The sequence below is a fragment of the Dasypus novemcinctus genome, chromosome 7, assembly GCF_030445035.2.
Source record: "Dasypus novemcinctus isolate mDasNov1 chromosome 7, mDasNov1.1.hap2, whole genome shotgun sequence".
Classification (NCBI taxonomy): Eukaryota; Metazoa; Chordata; class Mammalia; order Cingulata; family Dasypodidae; genus Dasypus; species Dasypus novemcinctus.
In genome coordinates, this window is record NC_080679.1 from 1,437,041 (window position 1) to 1,457,053 (window position 20,013).

The following is a 20,013-nucleotide window of genomic DNA, read 5'->3' on the forward strand; positions in this document are numbered from 1 at the left end:
ATACACTATCTTAAGTGAAAATTTTGCTGAATGGAATTAACCATGGATTAGACAATGCAGATGAAAAGATCAGTGAACTTGAAGGTGTAGCAGTAACATCTAACCAAAATGAAGTGCAGAGAGAACAAAAGACTGGAATAAAAATGAACAGAGTCTCAGTGACCTGTGGCATAATATCAGTCAAACATACACATAATTGGGGACTCAGAACAAGAGGAGAGAGATGGGGGGACAGGAAAAAATATTTAGAGAAATAATGGCAAATTTTCCAAATTTGATGAAAGCTATAAACCCAGAGATTCAAGAGGCTTCACAAACTCCAAATAATGAAACATGCACAATTACAGTGAAGCACATCATAAATTGCTCAAGAAGAGTAATACAGAGAAAACAAAAGCAGGCATGGGGGAAGGGGCAAGGGAGAGGACACATTGCATATGGTGGAACAAGCAGACATGTGACTGCAGGTTTGTCTTCTGAAATTGCAAGTCAGAAGACAAAGAACGACACCTTTAAAGGGCTGAAAAGAAAAAACAACCGATAATTCTATATCCAGTAAATATATCCTTCAAAAATGAAGGTGTAATAACTTTTTCAGACAAAAGCAGAAAGAATTCATCACCAGTAGACCTGCACCATAACAAATGTTGCATTAAGTTTCTTCAGCAAAGGGAGTTGATGCAAGATGGATACTTAGACCTACACAGAGGACTGGAGAAGGCTGGGAATGGTAAATGCACAAATACAAAAGGATTGTTTAAAAAACTGTAAGGATAATTGTTTAAAACAAAAAATAATGTGTGATTCATACCCTACGTGGAAATTAAGTCTGACAATAATTCAGAGAATGGGGGAGAGGGGAGCCGGAAGCCCACTGCTCTAAGGGTCTTCCCTTCTACTGAAGTGGTCTAGTGGTAACTGAAGGCATGTTGTGATAAGATGAAGATGCATACTGTCAATCCTAGAGCAACCACTAAAAAAAGTATTGCCAATAAGCCAACAGTGGTGATAAAATGTTATCCTAAAAAAATAAATAATCCAAGAGAAGGCAAGAAAAGGAAAAAAGTAACAAAGAGCAGATGGGACAAACAAAACAAATAGGAAGATTGTCAATTTAAACCAAATCCAGTTGATTGTTAGGTTAAATGTCAATGGTCTAAACGCTCCAATAAAGGACAAAGATGATCAGACTGAATATAAAGACCCAACTCTATGTTAAATTCACGAAACCCACTTAAAAGACAGTGAAAGAACGCAAGCTTTTGTTAGGGGGATGGCTCTCCTTTCCTTTCCAGCTCTTTGGTGGAACATCCAACATGCCTGCTGGTGGCTGGTGGGCTCTGGTTTAATGGACACAGCTGGACAACATGGACAGTGTGGATACTGCCTGTCATCCCACAGAACCCAAACTCAGCTCTCAGTTCCCACGAGAGATCAGTGCTTTCTCTGAATTCCTGCTATGTCTTAAGCCTGGCTTCGGGTCCCAGCTCAAATCAGGCTCTCCACCCTGGACCTCTTCTGTTCCATCTTCCCAAGAGCTGCCCGACTGGTCTTTTTAAAATGCAGTCAAACATGCCCCTCCTCTGCTGGGACCCTTCAGTAGTTCCCCATGTCACTGAGCACAAAATCAGTCCTTACAAGGGTCCCCCAGCCCAACCCCAGCACCCCTGGCCTCACATACTCTTCTCCTTCCTTAGCACTGATCTTCCTAATTATAAATCCAAACCGACGTGTAATTTACTCGTGTTTATTGTCTATGGTAAGGATGTAAGGATTTCGAGGGCAGGACGTTTGTCTGCTTTGTCACCATATCCCAAGGGCTAGAATGGCGTGTGGCACACTTAGGTGCTCCGTATCTGCTGACCACAGACACCAGGTGCGGCCTGCAGAGCCACAGAGTGGCCGCTACGATGAGCCAGGTCAGAGGCCAGGGCCACGTCGTGAGTTGATGGCAGAGCTGGGGCTTCGGGCCGTGGGGAAAAGAGAGCCAGGGTCCCGGACTGGGCTCCTCGCTGCGACCCGGCCGTGCCTGAGCGATGGGCTGCAGGACTGCAGGACACGGGGGGAGCCCTGCGGGGCCCCAGGGCAGTGCCGTGCACTTGAGTGTGCACAGTGCGGGGTCAGCGGGTGGTCCAGGCGAGCCCCTTCTGGGATCGCAGCTGCCGTGACTACCCAGCAGCTTGGGAGCCCGACTTGGAGAAAGCACTTTGAAAAGTCCAGAACTCTCCATGAGCAGGGTTGAGGCTGAGAACATAAACGGAACTTACACGTGGCGACAGATGCTGCCTTCCCAGACCGGAAAGGACTTTGTCTCGGAGAACAGGCGTGTGCAGGGCTGGGGCACCTTCCTGCAGGCTGCGGCACGGAGGGGAAGGGGCTTAGGGCGGGCAGCTGCCCCCGCCCCAGCCCCCTCCGGCCTGGCCAGCCTCCGACTGCGCAGGGGACCTGGCCCCCCTACCCGCCCCCAGGCCCAGTCCCAAGGGGCCTTGGAGAGGCCTCGCCCCCCTCCACCCCCGCCCCGAGCCCGAGGTGGCTCTGACGGCGGCTGTTCCCCGGGCAGCGCTTTGCCCTGGGCACTGGCCCAGCGTGAAGACCCCTGGTGGCCCTGGCCTGGTAGCCCCTGCGGCTGAACGCCTGCCCGCGGGGGTGCCCCAGGCCGGGCCCTCAGCTCTGCAGCGCAGAGCCCCCAGCGCCTTACCCAGCTCACAGCGCTTCCCCTTGAACCCCGGGCCGCAGTCGCAGCGCACGGCGGTGGCGCCTGGCACACAGGTGCCTCCGTTCTGACAGGGGCTTTCTGGGCAGGGCCCCGGGGCGTCTGGAAACAAAGAGGCCGTGATGTTAGTGGTGCAGACCCCAGGGAAGGTGGGCAGATGGGGGTGTGACGCCCAGGACCCTTTGCAGTCCCCAGCCCACCCCCCTGCCTCCTGTGCCCCCGGCCCTGGAAAGTGAGAAGCCCTTGACCTTGTGACCTCCGGAAGGACTGGGCGGGGTGGCAGTCCCCCTGGGGCCCTCAGAGCCCCTGCAGCTTCTGGATACCGCCAGTCACTTCTGGAGAGAGCCCGGGCTCCGCCAGGCCGGCCCCACCCTGCCCTGCCCACATTTCCTCAGAATTTGCCCCATGGCGGAGCATCATTCCCTTTGCTTGGGAGGGGTCACCTCCCCACAGGCCCCCACTTGCAGGCCCCTCCGGCCTTCCGGCCGAGAGGCTGGAACAGTCAGTGGGAGCTGCCGGGAGAGGCACATTCTGCCTGCTCTGTTCTTTCAAGCTCTGTCAGGAAACTTGTTGCCATTTTTAAACTTAAAACACCCTGGGAAACACAAAGGAGTAAGAACCATGCACGGCCCGTGGCTGACGATACTCGAGAAAGGCCAGTGTCTCGCCGTGCCACCCAGTCCAGTGCCCCGACCACGCACACCTCCAAGGCCCCCACGAGCCCCCCAGGGCTCCCTCCCTGGCCCGGTGGAGAGGTGAGCCCGGCAGCGGCCCTGCCCGGGAGACAAGCCCCCTGCCCCTACTTAAGGGTGTGCTGGAGCCTGAAAAGAAAAGACAGGAGACAGGCCTGGAAGAGCGTCTAGAAACGAAGATCATATCAATAAAAGTAACTAAAAGTGCCAAGAGTGGTGAAAATAAACTATGACAGATAAAAATCAAATAGGAATAAATTTAACCAACGATGTAAAGCACTTGTATTCAGAAAACTGCAACTCAGTGTTAAATAAAAAAAGGTCTAAATAATTGGAAGAACATTCCATTTTCATGGATTGGAAGACTAAATATCATTAAGATATCAATTCTACTCAAATTGATATACAGATTCAATGCAATCCCAATAAAAATTCCACCAGCATTAAAAAAAAAACCACTATGATTATCAAATTTATTTGGAAGGGCAAGGGGTCCTGAATAGCCAGAAACATCATAAAAAGGAAAAGCAAGTCCTTATCTCCAGACTTTCAATCATATTACCTAGGTATAGTGGTAAAACAGCATGGTACTGGCATAGAGACAGACACATAGACCAATGGAACCAGACTGATGGTTCAGAAACACATCCTGACAGGTATGGTCAAGTGATTTCTGACTAGCCTGTTAAACCCACCCAGCTCGGGCAGAACAGTCCATTCAACAAATGGTGCTGAAAGAATGGGATATCCATAGCCAAAAGAAGGAAAGAGGACCCCTATCTCACACCTTATCCAAAAATTAACCCAAAATGGATCAGAAACCTAAAAATAAAAGCAAGAACCATAAAACTTCTAGAAAAAATTGTATGAAAATATCTTCAAGACCTGGTGGTAGGTGGTGGATTCTTAAAGGAGATAAGAGGAGGACTAAGATGGACTACTGATGTTTAATGTATGTAGAAGTTTTAATTACCTTTACTGTAAAAGTGTGGAAATGTATAGAGTGGATGGTAACATACTGAGTAATAGCTATTTATTTATAAATGGGGATGTGGCTGAAAATGGTAGTCTAGGTATGTAAATGCCAATTGTCAGAATGCTAGAGAGTAATCTAGGAACTGAATAGCACAGTAAACCAAGAGGTGGATGAGAATTGTGGTTGATGGTACAGATGCAAGAGTGTCCTTCGTGAGCTACAGCAAATGTGCATCACTACTGCAGGGTGTTGGGAATGTGGAGAAGCATGGGAAAAATACAGCTGGAGTGACCTATGGACTGTGGTTAGCAGTAATACTATTCTTGCATCTATGTGAAAGATGTACTGTGTTGAGTAATAAGGCAGTATGGAAAATGTGAGCCAAATGTACACTATGGACATGGTAACAATCAGATGATGTTATCTTACCTGTAACAAATGTTCCACCAGTGTGATGTGTTGATGGAGGGGTGTTGTTTGGGAATTCTGCACATGTGCATGTTGTTTTATAAGTTTTCAGCTTATGTCATAAAAAATATATTTAACAAATAATAGGGAAGTGGACTTGGCCCAGTGGATAGGGCATCCGTCTACCACATGGGAGGTCCACAGTTCTAACCCCGGGCCTCCTCGACCCACGTGGAGCTGGCCCATGCGCAGTGCTGATGCGCGCAAGGAGTGCCCTACCACGCAGGGGTGTCCCTGCATAGGGGAGCTCCATGCACAAGGAGTGCGCCCCATAAGGAGAGCCGCCCAGCGCGAAAGAAAGTGCAGCCTGCCCAAGAATGGCGCCGCCCACTCGGAGAAATGACACAACAAGATGACGCAGCAAAAAGAAACACAGATTCCTGTGCCGCTGACAACAGAAGCGGACAAAGAAGATGCAGCAAATAGACACAGAACAGACAACTGGGGGCAGGGGGAAGGGGAGAGAAATAAAAAATATAATAATAATAATAGGGTGGGTTGGGGGGGAAAAGTAAAATTAAAAAATATATAGAAAGAAGAAAAAACAAACAAACAAACAAACTGGAAATAACCCAAAGGCCTTTGGCAGAAATTTCAGAGTAATATTTTGAATTAAATAACTAAGACTCAGAAGATTTCATACAATACAATGTAACCTTTAATAAAGGCGAAAAACAATAAAACTAAACTATATATTTTTAAAAACCCAAAAACCTATGAGGGTAGAGGGTGCGGCTCGGGGCTGGGCACCTGCATTCCACGTGTGAGGCCCTGGCTTCAGTCCCTGGCGCCTCCAAAAAAAAAAGAGAAGACTTCCATGAAATGTAGACTATGCTGAGCCCGCTTTAAAGCAAGGGTCGCCTTCCTTCCGTTTGCGATGACACAGCTGCCGTTCTGTCCGCGCCCTCCTCAGAAGTAACTGTAGGCTCCACCTTGTAGCTCATGGTCTCCTCAGAGCACTATCGGCCTTTTCTACCAAGCATTTCACAGTTCTGCCAAAATCTACCCCTGGCCCATTTTGAAAACGGTCCCAGCAGTTTTGGTCTTTGCATAGCAGCAGTGTCCCACTTTCTTGTCACAAACTTCTGTTTTAGTTGGCTAGAAGCTGCTGGGAGCGATGTATCAGAGACGGGGGGCTTTTCCAACGGTAACTTCTTAGGTTAAAAGCTTACAGTTCTGAGACTGAAAATGCCCAAGTCAAGGCACCACGGAGACGCTGCCTCACCGCCGGGGTCCAGGGTCCCGGCTCCGCCGCGCGACCGGCGCCCGGGGTCTGCTGCTCTTGCGGGCCGCGCTGCTGCGGCTGCCCTGTCGTGCCTTCCTCTCTCCTCTGCCGCTTCTTGCGTGTCTGCGTCGTGCTCCGTTTCATGAAGGGCTCCAGCAGGAGCACCGCGCCCCACCCCGGGCCGCGCCTCACTGCGCGATCCCCCAGGTGAGTCCAGCTCAGGGGGCCCACACCCACAGGAGCGGACCAGTGTGAGAACAGGAGCTTTTCTGGGACCCACACAAGTTCCATCTCTCCTACAGACCGTGGGCTTTCTTTCCTCTCGCCCCGCAAGCCGTTCCTGCCGTTCTCAGGAAGGGCTGTCGGGAGGAGCGAAGCACCCGCCCAGGGCGTCGGCTTGTGGGTGACCGAGCAGGGTGGAGGCACAGCCCGGCCCCCCACTCCCGTCCAGTGCTCGCTCAGGCGCACACGCCGCCAGCGCGGGGACACCGAGTCAGGCCTCACGTGCTGGCCGCCGGTTCGGTCGGGGGTCAGGAGGAGGCCGGCGGGTCCCTGTCCTGGCCGCACCCCTGCTGCCACCCCCACGGCCAGCCCCCCATCTCTTCTGCGCAGGCTGGTCTCCCTGTTCCCAGTCTCTCCTGGGTCCCAGCTCTGCACCAGCGAGCTCCGAGGCCCTTGCCTGCTGCCTCCCGGCTTGGGTGCGAGTTGTTCAACTTCGGTCAAGTGGGGAGATTGTGCCACTGTGCAGGGGCTTGGCGGGGAGCAGACCAGAAAGACGTGCCCTGGGTGCCGAGAGCTCACAGCACACTCGAGCCCAGGGCCCGGCCGCCCCCGGGCAGCCGCACTGGCGGCCCAGCGCCTGCCTGGGGCCGTGGCTTCCCCTCCACCCCCTGGGCCCCGCCGTCCTTTCAGCAGGATGGCACTTAGGAGTCTCCCGCTTGGTTAGATGCTCCCTAAAGACTTCTCTCTTCACGTGTGAGCAACGCTCTCCAGTGAAACTGCAGCCAGCAGGTGCAGCCCTCTCTCGTGGCGCCCCGTCCCCCGCAGAGCCACGGGAGCCCCGCATGCCCTCCCACCCAGCCCGCGCTCAAACATTCCTTTTCTGCCCGTCTCCCATCTCTGCCTGTGGGTTTTACATTTTTTCTCCGTTTATTTTGCTCTCTTTGTCCCAAATGCTGCTGGGGATGCATTTGTGTAAATTTGTAGAAGCCGTTTGTCCCAGGAGAGTCGACTCCCCCTCCCCGCCCCCGCCGGCTTGATGTGATGAGGGTGCAGTGAGGGGCGCCAGGAGGCTCCCCCGCGTGCTCGGAGTCACGGCCAGTGCCGCCGGCCAGAGGGGCCTCCACCCGCACGGGCTTCGCTGTGACCGCGAAGCGCTGGCCCAGCTGCACGTACTGGTGGGGCCAGGTGCCTCCTGTGAGCAGGCGCTTGCAAGACATGCCACGGGCAGAGCCGGTCACTGAGGCACGTGCAAGTTTCTCGGCCCTCCAAGTCACGGAGGGGGACGCTGTGCCCCAAGCGGTGGGCGGGAGCGGGCAGCTGGTGGCTGGCCGTCACTGCAGCTTCACGAAGCTGACCAGCGCCTGGCCACTGGCGGCCCGTTCCACGGCGTCGTGGCGCCAGGGCTGGCGTGTGCACGTGGCCGGAGATCCTGCCTCTGCTTGGGTCTCGTGCTGGGCTCCCCGTGGCTCCAGCCCAGCCTGTTCCTCTCTGTGTGCTGCTCCTGTCTCGTTCACTGTGACATCGCTGGAGCATTTTAATACCCTCCATCTGAGTTGGCGAATGCTGGCAGAGCAAAATGTTGTCATGGGCTTTTAAAGCTCAGGTTCTGTGATCATTAGGCTAAAGTATCAACTCGGCCAGGTAATTGTGCCCAGTTGTCTGGTCAAGCAAGCACTGGGCTAACTGTAATACAAGGACATTTAAGGACTTTAGTCCTCAGTGAGTTCATTACATGCATGCTGATTACATCTGTGATCAAGGAGATTGCCGTCAGCAATGAGTGATTGGATTCTATCTAAAAGGGGAAGCGATTTCAGCACTCAGAGTATTTCCGGCATTAGTGGTATAGTGGTGAGCTTGGCTGCCTTCCAGAGAGTATTTCCAGCTCGGCTCTGGGCAGCCGGCATCTGCTGGAACTCATCTGGGACCTTCACCGGAGCCCCTGCTTTGCAGCCTGCCTGTGGAATTTGGACTTGTGCCTCCCTGACGCAGGCTAATAAACAGATGGATCTGGAGCCTGGCAGGAAGTCCACGTGGACGTCAATGACCCCCAGATGGCTGCTGGAAGACCCTCCCCAAGATTCTGCTGCTCAGAGGAAGGCTTCCTTCGGAAGCCAGGAGAAGCCCCGGGTGTTCCCCAGGGACTTGATCATTGGGCCCTCCTGGGAGACCGATGGGGGAAACAAGCAATCAAAATGGTGAACAGCGGAGCTCCTCCCCTGCCGTTAGCAAAGGGGCGGGGTAGTTAGCAGTTCAAAAAGCGGCGGGGGGCCTGAGTTCTCTCGGGGGGCTCTCTCGCCTGTGGACCCACCCTGCTCTCGCCGTTTTTCCTCTGCCCTGTGGCCACGCAAGTAAACCCGGGGATTTATAATCTATAATGGGAAATTGTAGTCTGTAAACCAGCCTGCTTTATCACTTTTCAACCCCTTCCTCTCTACCTGGGACCCCTGCTCTGTTATTTTCTCCCATATCTCTTCCCTCCCTACCTGAATAAATTACTGGCCTAACTCACCCAGTGTGCTCTTGAAATTCATTTCTGCAGCACAGCCAAGAACCTAAATAAAATGCAGTAACATCCCCACAGTCATAAGAGAGAATTTTATAAAATCTCATACTATTTACAGATATCTCCTGTTGGTTCTGTTTTCCTAGAGAACCCTAATACAGCTTGGTACCAAGAGTGGTTTTTGAGAAACAGAATCTTAAAAATGGGATTTCTAAAGTGGTTCTGGCAGTTTTGCAATAGGCTCTCTATTCTAATTGGACTCAAGGGTACTAATGACTCCCTTTCCAATAATGAAGAGGCCACTGACAGTCCTGTGTAAGAGAGCACCACTGGATGTGCCTACTTCCACCTTGTAAGAGGCAAGCATCAGGGTGAGAGTGTTTTCCACACCATAACAGAGTTTTGTGGAAATAAAAGTTACAGTGATGTTGGCTGGCTCTTCCTAGCTACTCTGGATACTGTTACAAAAGCAAGAGATGAGCTAAAGGCTTCAAATTTGCAACTTGGTGCATCCAATACCATATGAATGATGTGAAAGTTTCTATGTGTGCTCTGAAAGAAAATCTTGTTTCATGCAGCCACAGGCTTGAGATCTCTCAAAACCAGACTCAGAGTCTCTTTGTAGGAGTAGCAGAGTTACAAAGGAAACTAAAATCTCAGCCTTGCAGGGCATCTGCTGTTAAAGTGAAGGCACTGATTGGAAAGGAGTGGAACCCTAAGGAGAGGGATGAAGCCATATGGGATGACGATGGTATCGGTGGGAACATCAGAACCCTATATTCTGCTGAGACTTCACTGGGTAGACCTGCCATGGCTTGCCCTGTGGAGACCACACCATGGCAAGCTTGTGTCACCAGCCCGCAGCTGCCCAGGGAGTCTGGACCTCCTCCCAGCTCTGAAGCAGGTACCAGTCCAACTCCAGCAGCACTGCCCAGCCTCCTCCCTGCCCTGAGGAACCTGCCTTCCAACCCCTGCCTGAAGACAGTAATCCTGTTTCACCAGATGAAAATGCAAAGGAATGCCCGAAGGTCAGTAGTTTGCAAGGCATTTCTAATCTTTCTCCTACTCACCCCCATCTCCCCTCTTCTCTTCCAAACCTATTACTAGACTAAAATCACAAGGCCCCAACGGTGAAGCACAAAGTGTGACCCGTGAGGAAGTAGCTCAAGTGCCCATGGTCACCTCCCCGGCCACGCTACCTTCTCCTTCCCAGCCCACAGCGTTGGCCTCTTGGGGAGTCCCTTATCAGTAGACTGAGGAAGAGAAAACTCGGGCCTGGTTTATAGATGGTTCTGCAGGTACCACCCAAGAGTGGACAGCTGCAGCTCTGCAGCCCCCTTCTGGGACATCCCTGAAGGACAGTGGTGAGGGCAAATCCTCCCAGTGGGCAGAACTTTGAGCAGTGCACCTGGTTGGTCATTTTGCTTGGAAGAAGAAATGGCCAGAGGTGTGTTTGTACACTGATTCATGGGCTGTTGCCAATGGTTTGGTGGGATGGTCAGGGAACTGGAAGGAACATGATTGGAGAATTGGTGGCAGAGAGGTCTGGGAAAGAGGTATACGGATAGATCTTTCTGAATGGGCAAAATCAGGAAAATACTTGTGTCCCACCTGAATGCTCACCAGAGGGTGACTTCAGCAGAGGAAGATTTTAATAGTCGAGTGGATAAGATGACCCGCTCTGTGGCTAATGCTCAGCCTCTTTCCCCAGCCACTCCTGTCATTGCCCAGTGGGCTCATGAACAAAGTGGCCGTGGCGGTGGGGATGGAGGTTATGCATGGGCTCAGCAACATGGACTTGGCTACAGCTGAGTGCCCGATCTGCCAGGAGCAGGGACCCACACTCAACCCCCGATATGGCCCCAGTCCCCGAGGTGACCAGCCTGCTGCCTGGTGGCAGGTTCACTACACTGGACCACTCCCACCATGAAGGGGCAGTGATTTGTCTTACCTGGAATAGACACATACTTCAGATACGGGTTTGCATTCCCTGTATGCAATGCTTCTTCCAAAACTACCATCCATGCACTTACAGTGTCTTATCCATGGTCTGGCATTCCACACAGCATTGCTCCTGATCAAAGAACCCATTTCACAGCAAATGATGTGCAGGAATGGGCACATTTCCATGGCACTCACTCATCTTACCATGTTCCCCGTCATCCTGAAGCAGCTGGATTGATAGAACAGTGGAACAGCCTTTTGAAGACTCAATTATGGTGTCAATTAAGTGGCAGTACCTTGCAGGGCTGGGAATAAATCCATATGTTCCGCATGTGTATAAAACATTATAAAGCTTTACTGAAAGACGTTAAGTGAAGCCTAAGCGCACGGGCAGGTATCCCATGTCCATAGATAGACCTAATACAGAGAGGTCAGTTCTCCCCCAGATGGTCTGTGGACCCAAGCCACCTTCAGCCGTAATACCAAAGGGCTGTCCATGGCACTTGCCTAGACCATTCTAGAACGCCTGCAAGGAGGGTCAAGGCCAAGGAGAGCCCAGGCCCTTCTGAAGAAGAAGGGCAGAGAAAAGGAGCTTTCCTGACCAGCCCCAGGATTTAGAAGCCACGACTGCCACAGGGCCACACTGGCAAGGGACAGTCAAACGGACGAGGCCAGACGTGGAATTTGATAATGACCATGGGAACAGTGAAAGGAGGTGGAAGCAGTTTTGGGAAACATGACGCGGCAGCCCTGTTCCTTATCACGCACAACAGTGACTTCAGATAGACTTACAACTTAAACGTCAAGAGCAAAACATTGACACTTTAGTAAAAAATGTAGACGAGTACCTTTTTAACCTGGGGGCAGGGGAGAATGTTTTTAAAGAAGCCTCGATCAGCTTGATCCTGAGCTTTTATTAAAAGGTACCTTACGGAGTGGGGAGGATGAGCAGAAGGCTGAAGGAAGACGTGCAGCCCCGGTAACTAACGAGGGATCAGCATCAAAACCGTAAGGCACCTCTAAAGTTGACGATCAAAGTACAGAGTCCCCGGAAATCAAGGGCCAAAGAGCAAACACCTGTGGCCAGCGCCACGAGGACACAACCATATTTTGCGGACCCCATCACCATGGGTTTGCTCCACCGCCTCCCCTTCCACGGAGTCCCGAAGCCAGTGACTGCCGCAGGGCGGGTGGCCTCGTCCCTGGTACCCCGTGCCTAAGAACCAGCACGTCCTCTCACACACCGGGAAGCAGGCCCCAGGCGCCTCCGACGCCAGGTGCAACCGAATGCGCCGAGCGGGCCGTGGAGAAGCAGGGCGGCGTCACCAGGGCCCGCGGGCCCAGGCGCGCAGGTGCGTGGGAGGCGGAGCTCGGAGGAGCCTAGACCCCGCACGCGCGTGAGCCAACGGCTCTGCGGACGCCCACGCACTGTGGGGGCTCAGCCTGTGCCTGCTCAAAGCCCCCGCTCCTCCTCCCCAAGGCCAAGAGACGACAAACGCGGAACCCGGGCTCCGGAGGAGGCGAGCGCGGCGGGTGGTCCAGCCCCTCCTATCACAAACCAGCCACGTCCGGGCGTGCTGGCGCCAGGGCTGACTGAGGACCTAGTCTGCACCCTTGGGGGCCTAAGCCCACCTGCTCCTCACCTGCTCCCCACCTGTGCTCACATGGCACTTGCCAGCCGCTCTGCACAGGGGCACCCGGGGCCGGCGAACCCTCTCCGAGCGACGGGACCCAGGAAGGGTAACTCACGCCCCTCTTCTTTCTGAGGTTTGTAAAAGACTCAGTATTCACAGAGGGCTGAGGGAGCCTGGGGCGCCCGATGAGAGGTTTGTGTAGGTAAGGGACGGCCACTGCCTGCCCCTAGTCGGCAAGCCGCCCTCCTGTGCTCAGGTGAGCGCGCGGCAGGGGCTAAGAGGCGCCGCCGCTGGCCAATGCCCCCCGGCCCCCGGCGCCCTTGAAGTGTACGGGGGTCGTCGGGCCCCCTGGGGTGTGGGTGGGACCCTCGAGGCGGCAGTGCCCGTCTCCTTTCTGCCGTCGGCACCTGAGCTACAAGCTCTGGGCTCAGTGCAGGCACTGCTCGGGCCTGTACTGTGACGGGGGGAGGGCTGGGAGGCACAGCCCCAAGAGCCCAGACCAGAGTGCAGCCGCACACAGGAACGCATGCCCGTGGACCCCCGAAGAGGGCCGCCCTGGGGAGAGGGCTGCCCGGCAGGCAGATGCCCCTCCCTCTGGCCAGCAGGGGGTCCTCAAGCTGAGCCCCCAGCCCTGCTCCCTGTACTCAGGCCCGCTGTCAACTCCCTTCTCACTCGAGGGGCTCCTCTAGGAGCCAGGGTGGGCAGCCACCCCAGGCGGGCCGGGGGGGGGGTCAGCAGGGGACCAGGGTGGGCTCAGGGACCAGGGGACTGATGCGCAGGGCAGGGCCAGGAGGGGCGGAGAGGCTAGAAGGGAGGATAGGGGCTGGGGAGAGGGGGACGGCCCAGGGTGGGCGGGGGGCCTGCCTGGAGGAGGCCCTGCCGCAGGGGGCAGCTTCAGCGGGGCGGGCCATGCCCCTGGGCTCTGTCCCGTGGGTAAAAGGACCTGGCCGGGGGGTTGTCTGAGGTCCAGCCAAAGCTGGGGTGCTCGGAGCTGGGCTGCCCCTTCGGCAGGCAGTGGGCGCCGCACCCCCTCCCACCTACTTGCCACAGAGCAGGCCCCTCCCCCACAGCCTTCCGCCGAGCGCAGCCAGCAGGAGACTCCTCGCCCGAGCTGTCCACGCACCTGCGCCTTCCTTCTCGCTGCCTTCTGCGAGCTGCAGGGCCAGGCCTCCCGGGGTTGGCGGCTCCTCCGTGTCCTCGAGCTGCACCGGAGCCGGGGCTTCTAGGAGAAATGCGGCCACGTGGGTGCCCAGGGCAGGACTCTGCTGGCTCAAGGCTGCCACAGGTGGGTGGAGGCAGCCCAGCTGGGGACTCCCAGCCCTGCCTAGTGGACACCCCCAGTCAGGCACGGTCCCATGGCCCCCCTCCACACTTGGGCCTGCCCCATGGCCCCCTCTGCACACTCCGGCATGGCCCTGTGGCCCCCTCCCCACTCGGGCAATGCCCTGTGGCTCCATGTCCCCCGTTTCGGGCATGGCTCCGTGGCCCGGAGCATGCTCCTGCGGAGCAGTGGGTCTCTCCGGGGAGGCCCCACCTCCCCTCTCCACTTGCCCCTCCACCAGGGCCCGGCCATGCATTTCCAGGGCCACCACCCAAGCAGTCTGGGGAGAGGAGAGAGGCAAGCTGCAGGGAGCCCACCCACGCCTGGCTTGACGGGCCACCGAGCGCCCTCCCGCCCTCCCAGTGTGCCTCGGGGCTGCCCGGCAGAGGGGCCAGCTGCAAGGCGGCTTGCTGGGCCCCAGCTTCACCTGGGCAAGCATGTGTGCCCACAGGCACGCCCCATGCACCTCAGAGCCGCCAGACACGTGGCGGGGAGGGGAGGCCCTTCCCCGCCTCGTGGCAGGGTGGCGTCCCCCTCAATGGGGCAGAACAGAGCGGACTGCCCGGGGCCGCCCCAGCTGGCCCCGCCCGAGCAGGGCGTAAGCCAAGGCCCCGCCCTCGACCCTGGACGGTGGCCTCCTTGCCAAGCGGGCCCGCGCTTCTTGGGGCTGGCACGCTCATCACGGGCGTGCCTGGGGGTCCTGATCCCGCGGCCCTGCCCGGGTGCTGCAGCTGCGCCAAGGACCACACCTGGGAGGGGCTGTGGGCTGCGCCCCTCCTGCCACCACCGCAGGTGAAACCACGCGGGCAGAGCCGGGCGCCTCGAGCTACGCTGACCATTTTCCGCCTCTCTCCGCCAGGCCCTTGCCAGCAGCTTCAGGGCCTGCAGATTAGGGCTGAGTTGCCCCCGAGTTTCACGGAGCCAAGTGCAGGCCCTGGTGGCAGCCAGTGTCCCCAGCTGGAGATGGCACTGGGCACGGGGGGGGGGGGCCGTGTTTGGCCGGGCCTTGCCAGGGCCTCGCCCCTCAATGTGCTGGGCACACGGCCACGGCACCCACCTGACCGCACGGTGACCGACTTGCTGGGTGGGCCACTGAACTTGGCACTCACTCTCGCTCTGCCGTCCACAAGCTCAGAGAACCTGCTAAGGGAGCGGGCGGTCAGTGGGCGGCCAGCAAGGCCCAGGCTCTGGCCCACGGCACCGCCTCCGGGGGCAAACGCGTCCCCAGCAGCCGCCGAGCGTACCTGGGGGGCTGGGTCGGGGCCTCGGGGGCGCCGTGGTCGTTGAGCAGGCGCAGCTCCGGCAGGCGCCCCGGGGCTGGTCTGTTTCGGGGCACCCGTGGGTGGTGGCCGCCCTGGTGCCAGCGTCCGTCAGCACCATCCCGTGGGGCTGCGGGGCGGGGGGAGAGGAGAGTGGCCCCACGTGCTAGCCCCGAGGCACCCCAGTGCGGGGAGAGTGTGCCGCTCCCCTTCCCCGGGCAAAGGAGCTGAGGGGCATGGGGCGGGCGGGCAGCTTCCTGAGGGACGGAGCCCCTACAGCCCAGTGCAACTGTGCACTCCCGACTGGGAGCAGGACAGGGTCGGAGCCCTGGCACCGGCCACAGTCCCACCCTCTGGGCTGGGTTCTCTGGCTTGGAGGACTGGCCTGCACCTCCCCGGGAGGACTGGGCTGCACCCCCCCCGGAGGACTGGCCCGCACCCCTGGAGGACTGGCCTGCACCCCCCCTGGAGGACTGGCCTGCACCCCACCTGGAGGACTGGCCTGCACCCCTGCGCGCCCCGCCGCGGCGCCGGCACTCACGGGTGATGATGTAGAGCTGCGCGGGCTCGCTGTGCAGCTGGCCTTGCCCGGTGCTCTGCACGGCCGTCACGGAGAGCTGGTACCGCCGCCCAGGCACCAGGTCGCGCACTGAGTAGGCGGCCAACTGCCCGTTGGGGACGTAGCGGCTCTTGGTGCTCTGGCTGGCCGTCACGTTGATGATGTAGGCCTCCAGGGAGGCGCCCGGGGCGGCGTCCCAGGCCATGTGGGCGGAGGTGGCTGTGACCCGGGAGGCGGTCAGGTTGGCTGGGGGCAGGGGCCCTAGACAGGCACAGGGAGAGGAAGGGCACACGGAGGGTGAGGGGCGGGGCCCAGGGCCTTGGGTCGGTGGAGAGGCCCCAGCTCGAGGGTTCCACCGGCTTGCTGCACTGCGAGGGAGCCAGGTCTTCATTTCCTAAACTGGCCGTACACGCCTGCATGTGTGCAGGGCTGCCCTCCTGCCCCTGGCGGGGGGCACGGCAGGCCGGGGAGCTTGGCCTGGGCGCTCGGCGCAGCTTGCTCCTGCGCCCAAAGCTCGGCGGCTGCAGAGAAGGGCCACGGGCCACAGGGCAGAGCCCACGGCCTCTGCGTGCTGCCACCAGGTGGCGGCACCCGGGCCTCCCTGCAGCCCCCCTCCCCATCCGTTTCTCCTGTCCTAGCGCAGGTGCTCGGTCCCCGCAGGTTGGGGAGGGCGGTGTGGGTGGGGCTGCCCCCCCAGGCAGGGTGGGCTTCTAGAGCTGAGTGGGTTCCAAGAGGGGCTGCCTTGGCGGGAGGCCCCCACCCCCTCCCCGTGGGAGCCCAGTGCATCCTGCACTCACGCGTCCACACGTGCAGTGGCGTGGCCGGCACACTCTCCGTGGGGTGCTCCTCGCCGAGCCCGCTGAGGGTGGTCACCTGGACGGAGTACCTCCTCCCCGGGAGCAGGGCCCTGCAGGGGACGCCAGGGGTGTCGTGTCCAGGGGCCATGGAGCGCCTCCTCAGGGTTGGTCACAGGGCTCGGGGCAAGAGCGAGGGGGGCCGGGGCCACAGCGGTGCCCTCCCCTGGGCCCCAGGCTGCTGCTGGGGTAGGGCCTGGGGCGTGAGGAGGAGGCCAGGAAGGGGGAGCCGAGAGGGTGGCTGCAGAAACGGGGTCCCTGGTGGCCCGGCTGCCCTCCCGGGGGAGGTCGGCCTAAGGGGGTGAAATCCTCGGCGACACCCGGCACCAATGTGAAACCTGCCCGCTCCGAGGGCTCCTGGCGCCCCGCGGTCCAGCCCACATGCGGTGCCGAGCATCCGCCTCCCACCTGGGCCTGCACTATGGGGGCTTCCCTGGTGGGCGACACGTCACGCACGCTGCCGTCTCCTCCACGGGAGCGGACCCTGAAGCCGGGGCCCGGCCCCCGGCCTCCCAGTCACCCGGCCCCCCGCCCTGTCCTTTCCCTGCTGACGTGCCGGGTCACCGAGACGATGGCCAGAGCAGAGCCTGCCTGGGGCCCAGCCCGGGGGGTCTTGGGGCCCTGCAGCCCCCTGGCGCCCGCCTGGGCCCTGGTTTTCTGATCGTGAGCCGCCTCAGCTTGGTCTCGGGGTGGAGTGCAGGGGGCGGCCACGTCCCCGCACCGTGGCCGCCTGCTGGGGCATGGCCACCCCGAGACCACGGCTGGGGAAGGCGGGACGCGTGGTGCGCAGAGGCCCCAGGAGGCAGGGGAGGGCGTGTGGGGGCTGAGCCCCAGCCTGTCCGCGGGGTCCCCGTCCAGACCCCTGCCCCGGGGGCCCAGCGGGCGAGCGGCGGCTCTAGGGGTGGCAGGCCAGTCGTTTCTGCCCAGCGCCCTGCACTTCCAGAGCTGGACGTGCGTGGGGTCTGACTGGCATTTAGCAAATGGGCCGCGTGGACCCTGCGGGTGCTACCCCCATCCCAGACGCCACGGCCCACCCAAGTGGGCATGGGACCCTCATGTCTGGTTGTCACCAACCCACAGGGACAGCCACGGGCAGGGGCCGGGGCTGCTCCAGGAGGGGCCCAAGACGTCACTGCAGGAATTGTTCAACCTGAAGGTTTGAATTACTGAGGTTTGTTTGAATGTACCTCGTAGTTTTGTTTGTATTTAATTCTCAGTAATTAACATAAGAAGTTTGTAAGTCTCGTTTAAGGTTTGGGCACATTCCATTAACATCGATCCAGAAATCAAAAGCAGCCCCCGGAGTCCAGGTACTTTTTCACCCAGTCCAAGGAACGGGTCTGTTGTTACTCAGGTTTGGAATGTTCTAGACTTTTCTTCTATCCCCACAGTGTCCCCACTGACCTTCCCTGAACGGGGGTCTCCAGGTGGGCAGAGCCCCTACTAATCTGTGCAGGAGACCCCCCCCCCCACCGTCTGTAATATGCGACCCCAGAATTTTAGAGCCTTCTGTGGCAGTTTGATATGATTTATGAATTCCAAAATAGATACTGGATTATGTTTGTAAACTGGTCTGTTCTTTTGGGCATGTTAGATAGTATTACAGTCAGAAGTCTCGCTTTTACTCGATTAAGTTGTGATTAGGGCTCTGATCTGGCCACATCACTGGGGCGTTGAGCCCCCGCAGCAGTTTGGTATGGTTACGAATAGACGCTGGATTATGTTTGTAATCTGATCTGTACCTGGGCATGACTGAGTTTCCATTAGGGCGTTGAGTCCCTGCCCGTTGGTGGGTGTGGACTCACAGATAAAAGACATGGCAAAGGACAGAGCTGAGGGGTTTTGATGTTGGAGTTTGATGCTGAAGCCTTAAGCTGGAGCCCCAGGACGTCAGCACACAGAGGAGAGAGAAGCAAGTCCCAAGAAGAGTGGAACCCTGAGCCCAGGAAGAAGCAAGCCCTGGGAAGGGAGGAAACTTGAACCCAGAGAGAAGCAAGACCCTGGAAGTGAGGAGCCCAGGAAGCCTGAGCCCTCGCAGGTGCCGGCAGCCATCTTGCTCCAAACAGACTTTGGTGAGGGAAGTAACTTATGCTTATGGCCTGGTATCTGTAAGCTCCTACCCCAAATAAACACCCTTTATAATGCCCAGCAGATTTCTGGTATCTTGCGTCAGCACCTCTTTGGCTGACTAATACAGCCCCCTTGGTGGCGGACACTTACAGAGAAAACGACGTGGCAGGGGGGAGAGCTTTGAGATTTTGATGCTGAAGCCCAGGAAAAAGCACCCAGGAGAAGAACACAGAGGAAGAGAGATGGCTCCATAGAGACCCCGGGAAGAGAGAGCCTGGGAGTGCACAGCTGACCTGTGGACAGAACAGAGCAGCGGAGCCCGGAGAGAAACAAACCCGGGAGAGAGAGGAGCCCGATCCCCGCCCAGAGCTGGGAAAGGAGGAGCTGGGACCCCGGAGCCTCAGGAGGAAGAGGAAGCCTGACCCCTGCAACGTCGGCAGCCCTCCTGCTCCAGCACGTGGCCACAGACCTTGGGGAGGGAGGTAGCTTACACTTCACCGCCTCAGAGCGCTGAGCCTCGACCCCAAATAAACACCCTGGGTAAAAGCCAACAGAGTTCTGCTTCTCTGCGTCGGCAGCCCTCTGCTGGCTAACACGCCCTCCCTGCTTTTGCTAGGCACTTGCAAGGGACCGTCCTGTGTCTGCTCCTCACAGCAGCCCCTGAGGGGGCAGCGCGGGCAGTGGACGCCTGGACACAAGTGCTTCTCAAGGCAGGGCTGGCACACAGGAGTGACGGGGACGCGGGGGCACAGCAGCAGAACAGGAGGCAGCTCCCAGCCTGGGTGTGCGGCGTGGCCGCTCTGTGTGGAGCCACGTTGCTGGTGTGGATGTGGCTCAGCGGTCAGGGGGCCGCGAGCCCCGAGGTCCCTGCGCTGTGCGCGTCATGAGGCCCACCCTGCCCGCGCCCGGGCCTCTCACCCGAATGTGAACCTGTCCACACTCTTATCCAGCTCGGCAGCCTGAGCCTCGCCAGCCTCGGGGCCGTGGATGGACACGCGGACCTTGCTGACCGTGGCGTGGCGGATCCTGTGCAGGGCCCACCGCACGGAGATGGCGCTGGACGTCACGTTGGTGACCTCGAAGCCCTCGGCAGGGTGGGGCCCTGGGGACACAGGGGCCGCTCAGCCCAGGCCGCCTCACCCCCGGGGGCACTGGGGAGCCACGGCGGCCCAGGCCAGCCTCGGACCCTAGAGCTGCACCTCTCCCCCCAGCCACCAGTGTCAGCCCGGCCCGTGCCCAGCAGGTTTACCGCTCACGTGACCTGGCCAGGCAACCCGCTGTGACAAAGGGGACCCCATCGGGAAGGCCCCCAGCATGCCACCGTCACACCTGGGCTGGGCCGAGGCACCTGCTTGTGGGGCCACCCGCGACGCCCTGGTGGACCCACGGGCGGGAGGGTCTCCACTTGAGACCCCCAGAGAGGCTGCGGACGGCCCCTGTCAGCCCTGGGCCATGGCATAAGCTGACCCCCAGGCCACGAGAGGAGCCTTGTGCTCTGTGGGCAGTGCCAGGATGATGAACAAGCATGGGGAAGGGTCCTTCCTGCCTGCGACTGGCTCCTGTGGGGACC

The 20,013-nt window shown here is 58.3% G+C and overlaps 1 protein-coding gene across 20 annotated transcripts in view; it reads right to left on the bottom strand.

Moving 5' to 3' along the window:
• SNED1 (sushi, nidogen and EGF like domains 1) overlaps window positions 1-20,013 on the bottom strand; it is a 139,427-nt gene that overhangs the window by 15,519 nt on the left and 103,895 nt on the right. For 10 of the 20 annotated variants that reach the window (XR_011649169.1, XR_011649170.1, XM_071216011.1 and 7 more), the window contains 8 exons: window positions 19,362-19,545; window positions 16,317-16,426; window positions 15,502-15,780; window positions 14,946-15,090; window positions 14,759-14,844; window positions 13,504-13,704; window positions 2,699-2,815; window positions 2,268-2,355 (listed from right to left, as the gene is read on the bottom strand). Coding sequence is in view for 18 of the 20 variants with exons in the window: in XM_071216011.1 (XP_071072112.1) it covers window positions 2,268-2,355; window positions 2,699-2,815; window positions 13,504-13,704; window positions 14,759-14,844; window positions 14,946-15,090; window positions 15,502-15,780; window positions 16,317-16,426; window positions 19,362-19,545 (1,210 nt within the window). In the remaining 2 variants the exon portion in view is untranslated. Of the gene's footprint in view, window positions 1-2,267; window positions 2,356-2,698; window positions 2,816-13,503; window positions 13,705-14,758; window positions 14,845-14,945; window positions 15,091-15,501; window positions 15,781-16,316; window positions 16,427-19,361; window positions 19,546-20,013 lie in introns of those variants that run through there. The other 10 variants (XM_058299738.1, XM_071216016.1, XM_071216017.1 and 7 more) reach the window with 6 other exon arrangements.